The sequence below is a fragment of the Trematomus bernacchii genome, unplaced genomic scaffold, assembly GCF_902827165.1.
Source record: "Trematomus bernacchii unplaced genomic scaffold, fTreBer1.1, whole genome shotgun sequence".
Lineage (NCBI taxonomy): Eukaryota > Metazoa > Chordata > Actinopteri > Perciformes > Nototheniidae > Trematomus > Trematomus bernacchii.
The window spans coordinates 2,340,975-2,357,591 of NW_022987573.1; the positions used below are offsets into that span (position 1 = coordinate 2,340,975).

Genomic DNA, 16,617 nt, shown 5'->3' on the forward strand with positions numbered 1-16,617 from the left:
TAGGCGGTCATGGGAAGTACGGCTCACATGATACCCAGCCGGCCTGAACTTCCTGCAGATAAAACCTGCCGGCCCAGAGGAGTACAATCAGGCAAAAACAAAGCAGACGGACACACACAAAATATTTCTCCCAAATAGGCCATATTGAAGCATTCACGCTTATCCCTCATTCTTTGTAGCTGTCAGCACACTGTGACTAACAGGATGCTCTGTGAGAGTCTAACTTATGAGACTTCTTACGGGACTGAAGTTAGCCGTATGCGTGGGTAGACTATTGTAGCAGTCCTCTTTCTCTCTTTCTCTCGAGCGGGCTGGAGAGAGGGTAGTGGGGGCTGCGGCTCTGTGGGGTGTGTGATGCAATGCTTTGGCAGCCATGTTTTCCCTACAATCCACAGGGGTTTGAGCCTGAGTACTCCAGCTTATGGAGCAACAAATCCCTAAACATTTCACACACGCACACACACACACACACACACACACACACACACACACACACACACACACACACACACACACACACACACACACACACACACACACACACACACACACACACACACACACACACACACACACACACACACACACACACACACACACACACACACACACACACACACACAGCAGCTCTTTGTTATATAGGCATAGTGATTGTGTACAGCTGAGATAAATGTGTTTTTCAATACAATCTTTGTCACAAGCACCAAAATATCAATAATACGGAGGAGGATTTCATTATTGCTTAAACTTTGCCACGTACCACCTAATTGTGAAAAAGGCCTTCTATTCAACGCAGTGACGTAAGACAATGGAAACATTTATCATCTCCACAGGCCCTTTATTCTCATGTTATGTGTGGGCTAGTTCGCTGTTTAAAAAAACATTGATTAGCGGTACTGCACCGTCCAAAACAGGAACTGCCAAACATAGTTTATTCGCTACATGAAAGAACTATAGAACAGGGGGATCTGGGTGAGACATTAATGGTTTGGGAGAGAGGATGGAGAAGGGAACAGTACAGTGAGGAGCCTTTTCCTGTTTTTGTCCTCACGTCCTCCTTGATTATGTGAGGCAGAGAAGCTCGGGTGAGGAGAGGAAGATGAAAGCTCTGGCCTCACTGCGGTCTCTACAAAACAAAAAATAACATAAAGGAGATCTATGGATTCACGTTGCATATCTGCATTTAGAATATATTTTTCTCTGAATATTATACTTCGAATAATTTAGTCCTCAAATGCGTTTCACAACATTCCTTGTGGATTTTTTGTTTCACATTCACACCCTGTGATCTCCCTGGAGGCCTGGCAGAGTCGGCGCCGTAAATCAAGACTCGCAGACTTGTAAGAGGTGTAAATGAACAGCATGCCAGCTGATGTTGATGTCAATGCTCAATGGCACACCAGAGACACAATAGGAGCTATAAAACGCAGAGTGATGATAAATAACTCTGCCAACTGCGGAGCTCCATTGAGGGGTTGGGTGTTTTCATTTGTCTGGCAGACTACAGTTTGTGTGCATTACATGTGTACAAAGGAATGTGGGTATGTGTTTTTATCAAAGGAAGTATATATTGGTATATATGTAGGCATGGCGTAACACTTGCTAGGCAGAAATGTAATATAACCCCAAAAACATTTGCATCATTTCCTGTTGAGTAGCACAAAAATACTGCAAGGAATGGATCGGTTTGTTTTCACACTTTATTAAAGGTAATACACTTTTATTTTCTTAACCACCTCAATGTTATAGTTTGGAAAATATAGTTTATTTATCCGCGCTGTCACTCTTGTGGTTTTTATATTATCTCCATGCAGAACCAAACCTTATCCCTTAACTTAGTCCAAACAGAAGTGCTGTTTTCATTCCTAGGTGTAGCTTCTGATAAAGCTGGAGCCAGGCCAATAACACAGCGGGGTCACACCATCCTCTGCTGTGCCAGGGGGTCATTCAGAGAAGCTTGCACGCAGCTGGGTTGCTGTGCTACAGTGACAAAATGAGAGTTGATTGCTTCTGTCTGGGCGTTGGCGATGCTATCTCTGAAGCTGCGTTTCTGTGGTAATTGGAGAGGTGACTGTCCTCTTTTCTTCTCTCCACGGCTATTGAATGGAAAGTTAAGAGACCAAAGGCAAGGGCTGAAATGATGCATGAGAACATGCCTCTGAACAACAGCAGAAATGGGTCTACGGAATTTGACAGAACAGACACGGAGTAAAAAAACAGATGAAAGGGAAAAGCACTGTGCATTAATTCCCCTGTTAAGGCTTTGCTCTCTCACCACCACCATCAGCATTCACTCTCCTCTCGACACTCAGTTCCCTAAATTGCCTCCCCACTCATCCACCTTTCTGCCGTGCTCTCCACCTCGCCTCTACAGCCCTTTCTCTCTCACTCTGTCTGTCTCTTGTGGGATGTGAAGGGGGCTCTTAGGCTGCTCTTTATTTGCATGTGCTGTAGAGGATTAGAGGCTGAAGAGTCTCAGACAGGCACAGTTAAGAGCCTGCTTTGTGTGTGTGTGTGTGTGTGTGTGTGTGTGTGTGTGTGTGTGTGTGTGTGTGTGTGTGTGTGTGTGTGTGTGTGTGTGTGTGTGTGTGTGTGTGTGTGTGTGTGTGTGTGTGTGTGTGTGTGTGTGTGTGTGTGTGTGTGTGTGTGTGTGTGTGTGTGTGTGTGTGTGTGTGTGTGTGTGTGTGTGTGTGTGTGTGTGTGTGTGTGTGTGTGTGTGTGTGTGTGTGTGTGTGTGTGTGTGTGTGTGTGTGTGTGTGTGTGTGTGTTCAGCTGAAGAACACTTAAACAAGCCACTTGTCCTTATCTCTCTGTGTGCCACCCTCCATGTCAGCATCAATGACAGCATTTCTATTCTCTTAATTCTCTGTCATGATCATTATCAACCGTCATCAGTGGAACATCTTTAAGGGATGTGATCTACTTAGGAGCTATAATTTATCGTGCATATTACAGGCTTTTCACAGGGTTTTCCTTCCCCTTGTTCATGGCCTCACTTTGTCTTTGTCAGATCTCCCCCCTGAGGGGTCCAGTGGAGGGAGGCACCCTGCTGACAGTACAGGGCAGGAACCTGGGCCGGAGGGCGGCAGCAGTAAAGGTCTCTATTGGAGATGTGCAGTGTACTCTCCTGCCTGAGTTCTACACCGTCTCTGTGGAGTAAGTATTCTAACATATGGCTTCTATAATGATTCACAAATGTGCATGTTTAGGCTTATGTCAACTGAAGTGTTTGCTGAAGCAGTGTGCAGACACTTCTCCCTCTTGTGCGTATTTAATTACGTTTTACATCATCTACATTGTCAGTATGAGAAAATGGAAGAAACAACAGATTGTCCTATTCATTATAGCAACTTATATTTATATATTTAACCCTGCTAAAATAAGTCACTGTGCTGCAATGAAGTGTGCTTATTTGACAGCTAACAATTACCGGTTGTCATGGTAACTTGACACACAGAGAGGAAGGTGAATGGTCAGGTGCACGACGGGCAGATCAAGTAATGGAAAGATTTGTCACAGTCAATATACCTCAAAGAAATCCAGGCATGTCCAGCTCAGTCCTGAACAGAGTGAAACCAGACAGTACTCTGAGAGACACACGACTCATTACATTTAATGGATAGAGGTCCACTAGAAGGCCCTATCTGCAGGGGAAAACCTTAAAGGTAACCATGCATTAAAAAGTTTGAGACCTAAAACATCCATCCCTATAATAACAGCTTTACAGTGTATTTAAAGTCAAACTAAATTAAACACAATACTGTCTGTTTACAAGTCTTCAATAAATGTTTTATCATACTGCCAATCATACTGGCGGGAGTTAAGTTGCATTCTGGGTGATAAAGGTGTCCAGTTTGGGAATGGAGGCAATACAAAAGTATTACTTCTATCTTTGGTCAGGGTGCAACAAATACATGAGACAGAAATGCACACTTTATTTCATAAAAATTAGCTGTGATCAAATTATACTTTTTAACTTGTAATTAAAAGCTTTTATTTCAAGAAAACGCCAAATTAGCCATATTTAAATAAGTTACTAAACTTCCTCTCCCAAATACCCATATTTGATCATTAGAATGTCCACCAGTCTCAAAACTAGAGTGCAACAATCCCTGCATGGTTTAGTTTACATGTATTCATGAGACACATTTTCACAAATATTATTATGCAGCACGCTTCTCATTTCAAACGACTCCATCGCCATTCTTCCGTAGCTCAGGGACCATCACACTGTCGCCATGGCGACAGCAGGACCCCACTTTGACACCGGCACCACCGAGCTCTGTGGAAGTCGATAACTCCACAGTTGCACCCAAACTTCCTTTCAGTATCTGTAATGTTGCCTGAATGGAAGTGTTTATCTGGTCTTGCTCCGCTGAAGCTGATCATTGTATTAAGACCAGTTGGAGGGTGACCTGCGGGTCCCACCTGTCACTCCAGCAGCCTGATACATTCCCCGAAAACCTGCACATGTTGAAAACAGCGAATCACATTTCACTCCAGGAGTGTTCTCATCTCCTGTCCTCATTCCTCATTGGATCCTGAGGATGGTTGTTATGACAGCAGAGAATATTCTTGCTGTAAGTGGCTGTGACAAATCATAACACGTCAGTGCATCTGACAATGTCAGCACATTTGACTTGCACGCACAGCTTTACATTTTCTATCCATGTTGGGGTCTCCTGCTGATTTGATAAGATGTGATGCCATCTCATTCCCTCAACCTATAGCCTTTACATTCAACCATAACATCAAAAGAGGACGCATGATGCTAATGTCCAGGTTCATATTTGTATTTTGTGCCTCTACTGTGACTTGTTTTGTTTTTAAATGTTGAAAAGGTATTTTTTTACTCATACTGCCTGCAGCATCTCTTTTCACCCTCTGTCTGAAACCAGAGCCCAGTCTGCTCTGATTGGTTAGCAGGCCGGCTCTGTGATTGGTCAACCGCTAAGAGATGTCCCACCCCTTAGCTTATCACATACAATGTGTTGGAGCGCTAGCTAATAAAAGTGCGAGTGTTACATAGTGATGTCACTATGTTATGTATTACAAACTAAGGAGTCAAATCAAGGTGTTTCAGGCTCTCAGTGTGTGGGAGAGAAACTCCCTCTGAGGGAACCTATTTATAAAAAAAAAAAACTATTCTTACCACATCGATAAATATGCCCAAAGATGAAAAGGCTGCTGAAAATTATTCACAAAAATGTCCTGCCCCAGAAGATCTCAAATTCAAAATAGACCCTACAGAAATGCCACACACACACATTAGCCTGCACACACACACACACACACGCACACTGGCATATGTGACCTCATTTAGCAGGGCTGTTGAGACAGGTGTCTGCTCGTGTGCTGAGAGGTGAAAGTTCACAGCTGTGTGCCACAAGGAAAATGTGCAGCACTAGAGAGAGCGTGCTCCACTCACTAGGTGTCAACATTTAAATTAATGACAGAGTCATCCTCGGCACACCTCATTTACTGGAGTACTCCTCTAGGTTTTTGACCGAGGTCCTTCACGCTGCCCTCTTTATCACTTTCATATGAGCCTTGAGTGGCCCTCGCCCCGTCTATTTAGCCGACAACACTTACACAGCCAAACACTCACAGAGTTGATTGTTGATGATCCTCATCATTCACTCAAGGGAAATGATCAGAGACATCTTTAAAACTAGACAAAATATTGGTGTCTGGAGCCCATAATATAGTCGCAGTAGGCGCTGCTGGAATGTGGAGCAGGGGTCAGCCTGGCTCTGTCTGCTCGGGGAGCCAGCATGTCCTCTGACTGTGATCACACTGCATCAACATCACACACACACACATACACACACACACACACCAGGGTGACTGCAGGTCTGCAAACATCTTAAAAACATGGAATTCAGTTTTCTCACAAAACGCCATAAGGTAATAAAAAGTATTATATTTCATTTACAAGGCTTTTTTGTTTGTCTTCGTATCTGAATGGGTGATGTCACACACCTATAAACTAAAAGTGGAATATTTTTAGAAGACTGTGCACGCACGTCTCATAAAACACATTTTTGGATTTAGCAGAAACTTAAATTAACTTTAACTCATTAATCATTCTTTGTAGATGAATCTATCTTACATTTTTCAGACACTTTTCCAGGTCATGTTTATTTCAGTAATCTGTCATTAAACATAATTGTTATACACTACAGGTAGCAACAATTACAAATTAAGTTAATTTGCATCTTTTTCTTAATAATTTACCGAAAAAACAAATTGATATATTGACAAATAATACTAAGACCATATCGTCCTTAATGGGTGTTCTTCATACTTAAGTGGATTGTGAAAAACATAATAAATTGCATTGCACATGGTATTAAAATGTCTTGAACAGTCTTCAATTTAACTTAATCATGAAGAAACCCTAATACTCTCATGTCTGTGTACTGTTAATATGCTACAGGCTGAATTCCTCACACCTAAGACTTTCTTTGTCTGTACAAGATATACTGGCATTATATTTGTCTTTTTTTTAAACAGAATAATCCTGAGCATCATGGTTCAATAGCAGATATCATATGATGTGATGTCTTTGTCTGATAAGAGTTTGATTACCAGCCTGAATCCAGTTGTGGCCTGGAGCAATCCCACAGGTTTCAGTCAGATTCAGGCTTCAAGTTCTCTTATCTACTCGTGTCTCATTTTATTTGTCTTTTCTTTCTTCTCTAAGTCATGTGAAATGATGCATTTTCTTCAAACAGGTGCACATCTGCCCTCATGGCATGTAACTGACAGCACTGTAATTTGATTGTAATGACACTGTTTACCTGACGCTGCTGTAATTAATGAGCACAAATGTGGACATTGCTATCATGGCTCGTACTGCAGGTTATTTTGGAATATGTTTTATATCTATTCAAGCTTATAAAGGAAAGCCTCGATTTAAGTGGGCTCATTACATGCAGCAGTGGTGGCCTGACATTTAAAAACACACTCAGATGTAGCTTTCTGAGCCAGCCCTGGTCTCACACTCAACAGCCTGACCTCAGCCAAGCCCCAATCTGTCCGGCACAGCCTCGTCTCACCGTGTGTCCTGCCAGGTCCTCCTACATAAAACACAGCTCCTCCGCTTATGTAAATTCCCCACAATTCCTCTGTCAATCATCCAATCACTCGCTGAGATTTAAACCCACTGTAGCACCAGGCACCTGACTAAATAAACCTCCAGGTTGTCTAGCTGGAGGAGCATCATGTGAGGTGATAAAGATTGTGTTTCCCCCACAGAACATTTATTCCAGTGAGGCCCGAGAACAGTAGATCCCTGTGCCTCGCTTCACCTCGGCGTCATTAATATGAGACGTCCCTGTAGAGCGTGCACTGATGACACACGGCTTTATCACAGCCAGGAGGCGAGCGAACAAGCCTCAGCAGCCCCTTAATCTCCTCTGTGGTTGGACACATCTGGTGTGAGGAGCTTTAACCTTATATCGCCTAATATCTGATACAACAAGGCTTTATTGGATTCCATTATGTAAATACGGTCTGATGAATTAGTTCATAACCACCGTCCTCCGAAATTAATTACATGTCTTTGTATGGCTGTCATGATCAAGATCTCTTCATCTTTATATTGGTTCCCCTCACTTTCCATTGTTGTCTTTTTTTTATTAGTTTATTAGAGTACAATTATAAACTCATTTATTTCAGTGTTCTCATCCATTATCATCACTTTTCTTTTATTAACGGATCTCTCATTATGATGATAGCTAAACAAGGAGGATAACCCTTTTTTTGAATTTCTTCAGGATGGTGTGTGTCACTGGAAAGTCTTCACGTGAGAGGACAGATATTGTTGAAGTGGATGTGGAACAAAGTGGGATTGGACCGTCAAAGGAGAGCTTCTCGTACTTAGTGAGTATTCTCCAGATATATACCCTCCTGCTGATTTCTGCTTTCTGTCCTGTCCGTCTCTCCCTTCACATTCTTCTTCTTCCATGCTCTCTTGTTCCCCACTGGGAAAGCCTCCTCAAGTGTGTCAGTTGAGTGTTAACAGATGCATTTTATGATACTGAAGAATGCGAGTGTGTGGGAAGCTTCAAACGTTCATCCGAACTGCAACTAAGCACCATTGTCATTCTGCACTCGCTGCCAGCAAAAACAAATATGGCGATTGTTGGAATGTCCCTTTGCTCTGAATTCATCACTGGTCGAAGCGAGCTGGCCAGCATTGTGTAAATTGACCTCGACCCACACAGTTTCCCATTGGATTTGGAGTATTTAGTCATTGGAAATACCCATGTAAGCCCCTTGTTTCTTTTTGTTTGTAGACAAAGCACTTCATAATTTAGTGCTGGAACGGTCTATCATTTCAGAGGCTTCTTAGAGCAGCTCTCCCTGTGAGTCATCCCACAGAGAAATAACCCTGATCTTGAAGCCCCTCTTGATAATAAGAGGATGAAACAAATCCAGAACAACAAACATTACTCCGTGATGTTGTGGGAACTCTTCTCAGGTTTCCTTATCCATCTCCGAGATGATCAGAGTGTGAGAGGTTTTTACTGATGCACGTCGAGGGGAAGATGTGGGAGAAAGGGAAAACAGTTTTGGAGACAGGATATGTACCTCTACTGAATCTCCTTCCTCAAACTTTTCGACGGAAACATCTGCCTCCTTACGCCCACTTTGACACACAAACATACAATAGGTCTCCTCCATCCTTGCACACTAAGGAAGTGGATCCTGTCAGTGATGATAAGAAGTTTCCCTGGAGGCGAGGTTCATGGCGGGGATAGAAAAAGTTCCGAAAGAGCGGGAATGCTGATGCTAGTATCTGCAGAGCTGGACAGAGATATTAATCTTTGCCCCAGGAGCATGTGTGTATGTGTGTGTATGTGCATGTATATATGTCTTTGCATGTGCATTATTGCCTCTTAGTATATCTGTCCTGCAAGCTCTACCCCACAGGCCTGTTGGCTTCAGCAACACTTTAACATATTGCAGCGTGGGCTGTCTTCACAGTTTTCTTCACTAATTTACTGTTACAGTCAGCAGCTGTCTCAGTCAATCTCCGAAGAAAAGATGTTTCAACCTCAATGGAGGAGAACATATTTTATTTGGTGTCAAGAAAAGCATCATAGAGCACAAAACACAGTTTCAGTAAGCCTGTCTTTTCGGGCGACAGAAGCTGTCAGATGTTTAGTGGTAAATTTGATTTGTTGTTTAGACATGTGTATCTCTCGTCTGTATTCAGATCCCAAAACTGCAGTCCTTGGAGCCAACGAAGGGCTCCCGAGCGGGAGGAACTATAGTCATCATCAGCGGGGAAAACCTGGACATTGGCTCTCAGGTCAGAGTCAAGGTCAACAACACACTGGAGTGTACCATCACAGAGTGAGAACTAATTATATGATGTTGTATTTTGTTGTGGTTTTTCTTTTAGTGTCAAGTCTGTCAGAGTCTCTTAATTTTAGACATTAAATGAAACAGTGACGTGTTATTTAATGATGCTGTAAAGTGCTGCACATGCATATACCTAATATTACATATTCTGTGCTGTGTGGCTTTGCAAGGCTTGCATGAAAGTTTGTTCTAAATGCGGTTGAGGATATTACCAGGTCAAAACTTGAGACTTAAAAGTGTTTTTATTTAAAGTCTTAAAAACGTAACATCGCTCCTTAGTTGGGGCAAATTAAAACCCTTTTTACACAAGTTAGACTGCAGTCCAAGTGTCAAGTTTGCATTTTTCGGCTCTGCTTATAGCTTCAGTCATGACAAACCATATTTATGAAAGTCTGTTATATCTGCAATAAATACATATTTTCTCCTAAGTTTTGAGCACTTGTAGACATCATAAGATGTGTGGTCATGATGTCTACCTCTTTGTTCTTTTAGCAAAACAGATGAAACCATTGAGTGCACCATGCCTCCGGCCTTACAGGCAGACACTGAGTCAGTGGCAGTGTGTGTGGAGTTTGAAAACCTTCCCTGCCAAAGTGCAGAGCTGAGCACCTCCTACACCTACCAGAAGAACCCCACCATCAGCTTCATCCACCCCAAAAAGAGCTACCTCAGGTAGGTGGTCTGCTACACACATCACCAGTATCACAGCCAAGATGCCTCGAACATCTCAAGCTGGAGGACAGCAGTTCCCCTCCCAGAGTCGCTGACTTAAGTCATTACTGTAATGTCGTCCTGATGTGCAGCGTTTTCTCCCTATTGTGTTCTAAATAGCACAGTGTGCATGTGACAGCATAGCGGCATGTCTTTGATGACATGTGTGCGGATTTGCACTACAGTCAAACTGTTTTGCATTATTATCTGGTTCTGTCTGTCTCCTATTTTGGTGCCGTGTCCCAAAAGTATTTGCATACCAGTGTGAATTTGACACATTTTTGTCATGGCTGAGATGTGACGCTCTGTCCGTATCTCTGTGTGTATGTGAATGTGTGTTTGTGTGTGTGTGTGTGTGTGCTACAGTGGAGGCAGGACCATCACAGTGACGGGTCACGGTTTTGATCTGGTGCAGAGTGTCACCATGGAGGTGATGGAAATTGGAGAAAAAGTAAGTAATCAACTGATTTTTTACCAACCTATAAATGTAGAAACGTGTTATCCCATAGTTGTAAAACTATTCCTACAAGAGAGAAGCACCTATTGACAGTTTAAAGTTAATTATGTTGCAGGCAGATAATGACATTAACCATGAAATCCATTTTAAGCTACTTTCCTCTGGTCCTTCTTCAGCGCTGCGCAGTGGTCTCTCCCTTCACAATCACCTGCCCCTCCCCGGCATCCAGCCAGTCCCAGCAGACCACTGCACAGTTTATCTTGAACGGAGTCCTCTACACGGGCAACAACCCCTTCACCTTTGATAACGATGAAGATGATGGGGAGCCTCATAAAGGTCACTTCCCATTGGAGTACGTGGAAGACCCCCAGTTCTTCACTGCCAGCAAGGAGAAGCTGATTAAACACCACCCAGGAGAGCCACTGACACTCATCATCAACGTGAGTGATCCTGCAGAGACAGGAAGTCAAGATTAGTGCTTCATTGTTACGTTGGCTTCCTGAAAGTCGAGCCCAATGCTCTTATCAAATGTTTGTGTTTGAGACAATGTTGTTAACCTCTAAGTTTGGGTTTTATTTCATACACTATATATTGTGTGCAGCAATAGTTTGCAATGGCTTTAGGGTTGAATCACAAATGATCCTGAAAACAATCTATAGATTCTTTAGCAGGTAATGTTTACCATACTTGTGGTTTGCCTGCTTAGCATGCTAACATTTGATAACTTGCATTAAACACAAGATTCATCTGAGGTTTATGTGAATTTCATTAAGGTTGCAGGTATTTGGTTGGACTCCAAAGTTTTAGACAGAAAAGTAATTACCTGATGATTGCTCGAGATAAACAAAAATCAAGGAGTTTAAACAAAGCCATTTATCCTGAGTAGAACATGAAATTCTGCACAAAAAACATTGTCTGCCGTTGTTGTGACATTTCCCTAAAAATACAAAAATGTTGACCTTATAGAGTCAGGGGATCGCCAAAGGAGGATACATCCTCTTGGGGCCATGAATGCCTTCAATGTCTGAACAACTAACTAACTCGTTTTTTGAGATATTTCAGTAAGGGCCAAAGAGATGGACCAATTGGCCACTAACTGACATGACCATCAACACAGCTAACATGGCTTGAAATCTGATGAAAACACAGAATAGTCTACATTTTATATTTATTGAGAACGGTCAGACTTAAAAGGAGTATCAGTGAAAACACCAGCTTTGACAATCTCTGCTTCTAACACTCCTTTTGGAAATACTACATAGAACAAGCGATGGTATTCTCTTAAGGTTTCTTGGCTCCAAAAGCGGCACTCCTGTAAACTGCCTGCGCCCACTGTGAAGAGCAGATAAGGCTGAGCGTTCCTTTTATTAATATTCACATAAACCAGAGGCACATAAAACACATCAAAGACCCCGTCCGCTGAGACGTGTTGATTTCAGTTGGGGGTCGGAGAGGGGGGGAGGGTGCAGTGGCAGCTCTGTAGGAGGTCCCATGTTCCCGTGGTCTGGCTGATCTGAGCACCTGTCTGCATGGATTCGTCACCCCAACAGGCTGCAGGCTGTGACACCGTATGACATTCAAACGCTAACAGTACAGACAGGGAGGTTTGAACACAGCTTCCTCTTGATGTGTTTGTGAGGATCAGGATGAGGCCCCTGCAGGAATCGCTGCCTCAGCCTGTCTACAATGACGACTTGTCGGCTGTTGTTTCCTGTTTTCTTTAGGAAGGTGGATTCCACTTGTGGTTGACCTGAAGGAGGGAGGAAGATTGTGTGTGTTTGTTTAATAGGGAGCTTGTTAGTCAGCCAGATCCTATATTAAGGACCCAAGCTGGAATGTGGGTGGATTTGGTTTGCTTTCATCCTGTTTTGGCCTTCAGAATCCATTGTTTTGGATAAATTAGTTTCATTTGGAAAATGTTGTGATGTATACATTATGATTTACAATATGCTCCAACATATTCTGTTTGATTATGTGTTGCACTTTGTGCCCATATGCATGTATTAGCAATGTTTGTGTGTGTGTGTGTGTGTGTGTGTGTGTGTGTGTGTGTGTGTGTGTGTGTGTGTGTGTGTGTGTGTGTGTGTGTGTGTGTGTGTGTGTGTGTGTGTGTGTGTGTGTGTGTGTGTGTGTGTGTGTGTGTGTGTGTGTGTGGTGTGTGTGTGTGTGTGTGTGTGTGTGTGTGTGTGTGTGTGTGTGTGTGTGTGTGTGTGTGTGTGTGTGTGTGTGTGTGTGTGTGTGTGTGTGTGTGTGTGTGTGTGTGTGTGTGTGTGCGCGTGTGCGTGTGCGGGTGTGCGTGTGCGGGTAGTGCGAGTGTTTTGTCTGAGTTAGGAAGCATTTGTTGACAGAGACCCAGGGGGTGGCATCCTGCAGTGGGGACAGGACAGGGCCCTGAGGGTGTAATCAAAGCAAGGAAGCACACTGGGGATAAACACACACACACACACACACACACACACACACACACACACACACACACACACACACACACGCTTCCTCACTCGTCATTTGTATATCAAAGGAAAATAACATTTTCATACAAATACACATTTTTTGTAGTTTTTTGGCTTCACTGCTATATAATAATAATAATAACACGGCACATTCAAAGTTAACTTCAGAGGTGTAGAAATGATGTGACACCCCTAAAAACAAGTTTGACAAGAAACAAGAGTCAGCTTTTAATTTAGTATTTAAAGGAAAAAATGAAGATGAATTGTAAAATGAATATCCATAAGAGTTTACTATAAATACATAAGTAAATAGAAAGGACGGACAAAATAACCGGGTCTCCCTATGCCATGTTCTGCATCTATGGGCCTATAGAGCAAGCACACCCTATCTCCCACATATTCGGTGTACGGCTCATTTACTTGAACAGAATAAGGAAAATAACTCTAGATTCAGCTAGCGGTGCATTTTTACAGCTTTTAGGACATAACGTCTTAAGATCAAATCATTTAGAAGCAGAGATATCCTGACCGTTCGTCTCTACTAGTGCTCCAAAAACACTGGGTGCTACAGTTTTTAATGATGCAACTTGAAAGTATCTTTCATTATACCCCTTTACTCATGCCTGGTAAAGATCTTTCATACTCTAAGTCCCAGAGGCTTTCTGTCTCCAACTCCAAGCTGAGATAAACCCTGGTTACATCACTACATTACACTTTTTTTTTTGTAATAAAACACAGAATACATAAAACCCATTTTGATCATTGTTTCTGTTTGCCTGGCTTGAGTGGTCGTGGAGAAGACATTAGCAGTGTGAGGTCGGGCTTGGATTGCAACAGGACAGAGTTGGATTAAAAAAGGCTTACACCAACAGACTTCTGTAAAGGCCCTGAGAATGTTATTTTGGGCAGACGCAGTGATGACTGTCAGCGGGTTTGTATGTAGAAACTTCCTTGGCCATGTAGGAGAGGCAGCGGGAATGTTTGCTGCTTTAAGCTGAACTCCAGCCCAAACTGGAGGATTTCTTCTGCTGGCTTCCTCTGTGTGACAGCTGCATGACAGGCCTGCCGCAGCTCGGTTTCTCTGTTTGTGTGGATACGAGAATGTTTTTGTGTCTGCATGTATGTGTGGTTGTGAGCCGCTGTGGCCTTCATGTATGTTATCTGTGCCTGTTCAAACCAGGCCCCTCTAGTCTCTTTCCACTGACCGGCTGACGGCTGTTTTGTTCGTTTCTGGCACAGAAAGGACCGAGCGATCTGGAGCTAATGCCGGAGGAATACTCAGTGATGATTGGCCCGTATCCCTGTAACATCAGCTTCCACAACGACCAGCTGTTCCACTGCACCATCAATGGGCTGCTAAGCTCCAACGAGAACGAGCTCCCTGTCACTGTAAGTATGCAAACATGTGAGACACCACAATAAAATACAAAATAAACACGCAAGCTACTGTAGTGTTGAAAATATTGCTGCTTAGACCCTGATCATTTAAGGATATCACCCATCTGTCACACAGTACTCGTAAGCCAAACATTTTATCAGAATTTCAGACCATCTGTGATGTTCATTGAAACAGATTTGATCCGCTCTACCATGCACTGTCAGTCACAAGTGTGTGTCTCTCCAGGCATTATGAATGGTTTGTAGTCTCTGAGCCTGCCTCCATGAATCAGCAGTCAGTGGTGAGCCGTCACTTAGCGCCACAATGCCACAGTCGAACAATTAAATGTTTACCTCATACCATTTATCTCTTCAATCCCTTATCAGCCTGTCTATAATCGTCTATCTCACAAAGCCTATCCGCTCACAGCAAGTCCTCTGATTCATCGATGATCTCCTCGCTTGTGTTTTTGTTCCGTCTTCGAGTTCCCTCTATCTCAATTAAAGGACCTAATGAAGTCTAGGTTGAACACTTCAGTCTTGATAAAATCAGACTCTCTCTTTGTCTAGGCATGTCTCCCATCTGTTGTTGTCTGTTCCGATAGGGCTTTATTAAGTGGGAAAAGCGTTCATCTATATTTAAATACGGACCGAGAGTGGTTTGCCGAAATAGCTCAGAAACATATTACTCTATCTCTTTTAGGCAAGTTGAGTTGCACTGTAAAAAAAACGTATCCCCACTTTGACACAGAAATAGCTGGAAAGCTCTTTTATCCCCCCTACCCCCTCTCTCTCTTCGTGTACCTGTGGCTCATTGTCATCCCCACCCAACCCTGTCTGCCTCTCAGGATGTCTGAGAATAAACACAGGCAATTAGCAAAGACATAAAGGGAGGGCAGGGGTCAAGTGAGATGTCATAACACAAATGGGTGGGCTGCCTGCGTGTGAGGAGTGAGAATGATTTGTGTGCACATTCGACAGAGGCATAAACAACAGACGTGTTCCCTTGTGTCAGCCCATTTGTATAAATGCATATATGTAGGGCCGTTGCGTGGCTTATGGTCATTTATGTTTCTTCACTTACTTTCAGTGGCACATCTATTTTTACACGCCTGTGTTTAGCTTGGCTCTGAAGTGGAGCTGAGCTGCAGAAGTGGATGTGGGGAAGCAGTGTTTTTGTACCCTGAGCGAAACAGGAACATGGAACAATGGCATTTTCCCCTCCATTACACCAGGCATAGCTATTGCAGTCTCTGGAAGAAGGCCTTCTCTCGCTGGTCTGGGTAAATACATTTCTGGACCAGAAGGAGGAAGATGAATTGAGAAAAAGAGCCTTTTGAGCCAGATTCCCCCCTCAGAGTAAGACCAGCGTATGAGGGATTTGGTTTGAGGATTGGAGGCTTTTTATCTGAGGCTCTTTTTATGAAGTATGCTCGGATTGTGGCAGGAAAGGGAAGGATGTGAGGAGGGACCACAGAGACCCTGCTGACTAATCAGAAGGCAGAAGTGAAAGTCCTTTTCTTGTCACATCTGGGTTGCTCTGAACTGGATGACTCCTACAGCTCGTTGCAGCGAGAGGCCATTTTTCAAAATCTACACTCTGCAATTTATTCCTGTGTCTGCACCTGTGTCCATGAAAAAAACGATGTGTCTGTGTTTATGTGCATGTGTGCAGTTATTTGTGTTCCCATTAACAACTTCCCATGATGTATTGCATGTAGGATTGTTCTGTATTACAAAGAACATTTAATGCATTCTCTGCTCATTACTGCTCCTCCTTGTTCTCCCTCTGTCTTTGTCTCTGTTTTTCAAAATCAAATTTGCTTTATTATAATAATAATAATAATAATAATAATAATGAGAGTATTGCCATATAGCAGATGTACAAGGTTTACAATAGTGTAATGCTGAATAAATTAAGAACAAAGACAACAAAGGATTATATTGGACTCCAACCAAGTATCCAGGGAGGACTTTAACAGTTGCAGATTTTAAAGATGAAATGCTTTTTTTCTCTTTCCTTTATTTCCTTGCACAACTCTAGACTTGTGCCGAAGCTGAAACATGTTGTAGTCTATTGTGTTAGTGTTAATGAGTTGGAATAATGGTCCAAAAAAAAATCCAAATATATTCTAAAAAAACAACTATTAAGTATTAAGTGAAACATAGACAACCAAATATCTTATAATAAAAATGTATATCAATAAATATACATAAATAATAAAGTATATTAAAGGGGACCTA

The 16,617-nt window shown here is 42.7% G+C and overlaps 1 protein-coding gene across 1 annotated transcript in view; it reads left to right on the top strand.

The window, feature by feature from the left end:
- The window catches only part of plxnd1 (plexin D1), a 63,013-nt gene that overhangs the window by 27,344 nt on the left and 19,052 nt on the right, over positions 1–16,617 (top strand). The window contains 7 exon segments of the mRNA XM_034126285.1: positions 3,011–3,156; positions 7,782–7,887; positions 9,227–9,366; positions 9,868–10,047; positions 10,453–10,537; positions 10,720–10,983; positions 14,236–14,385. Coding sequence (XP_033982176.1) covers positions 3,011–3,156; positions 7,782–7,887; positions 9,227–9,366; positions 9,868–10,047; positions 10,453–10,537; positions 10,720–10,983; positions 14,236–14,385 — 1,071 coding nt within the window.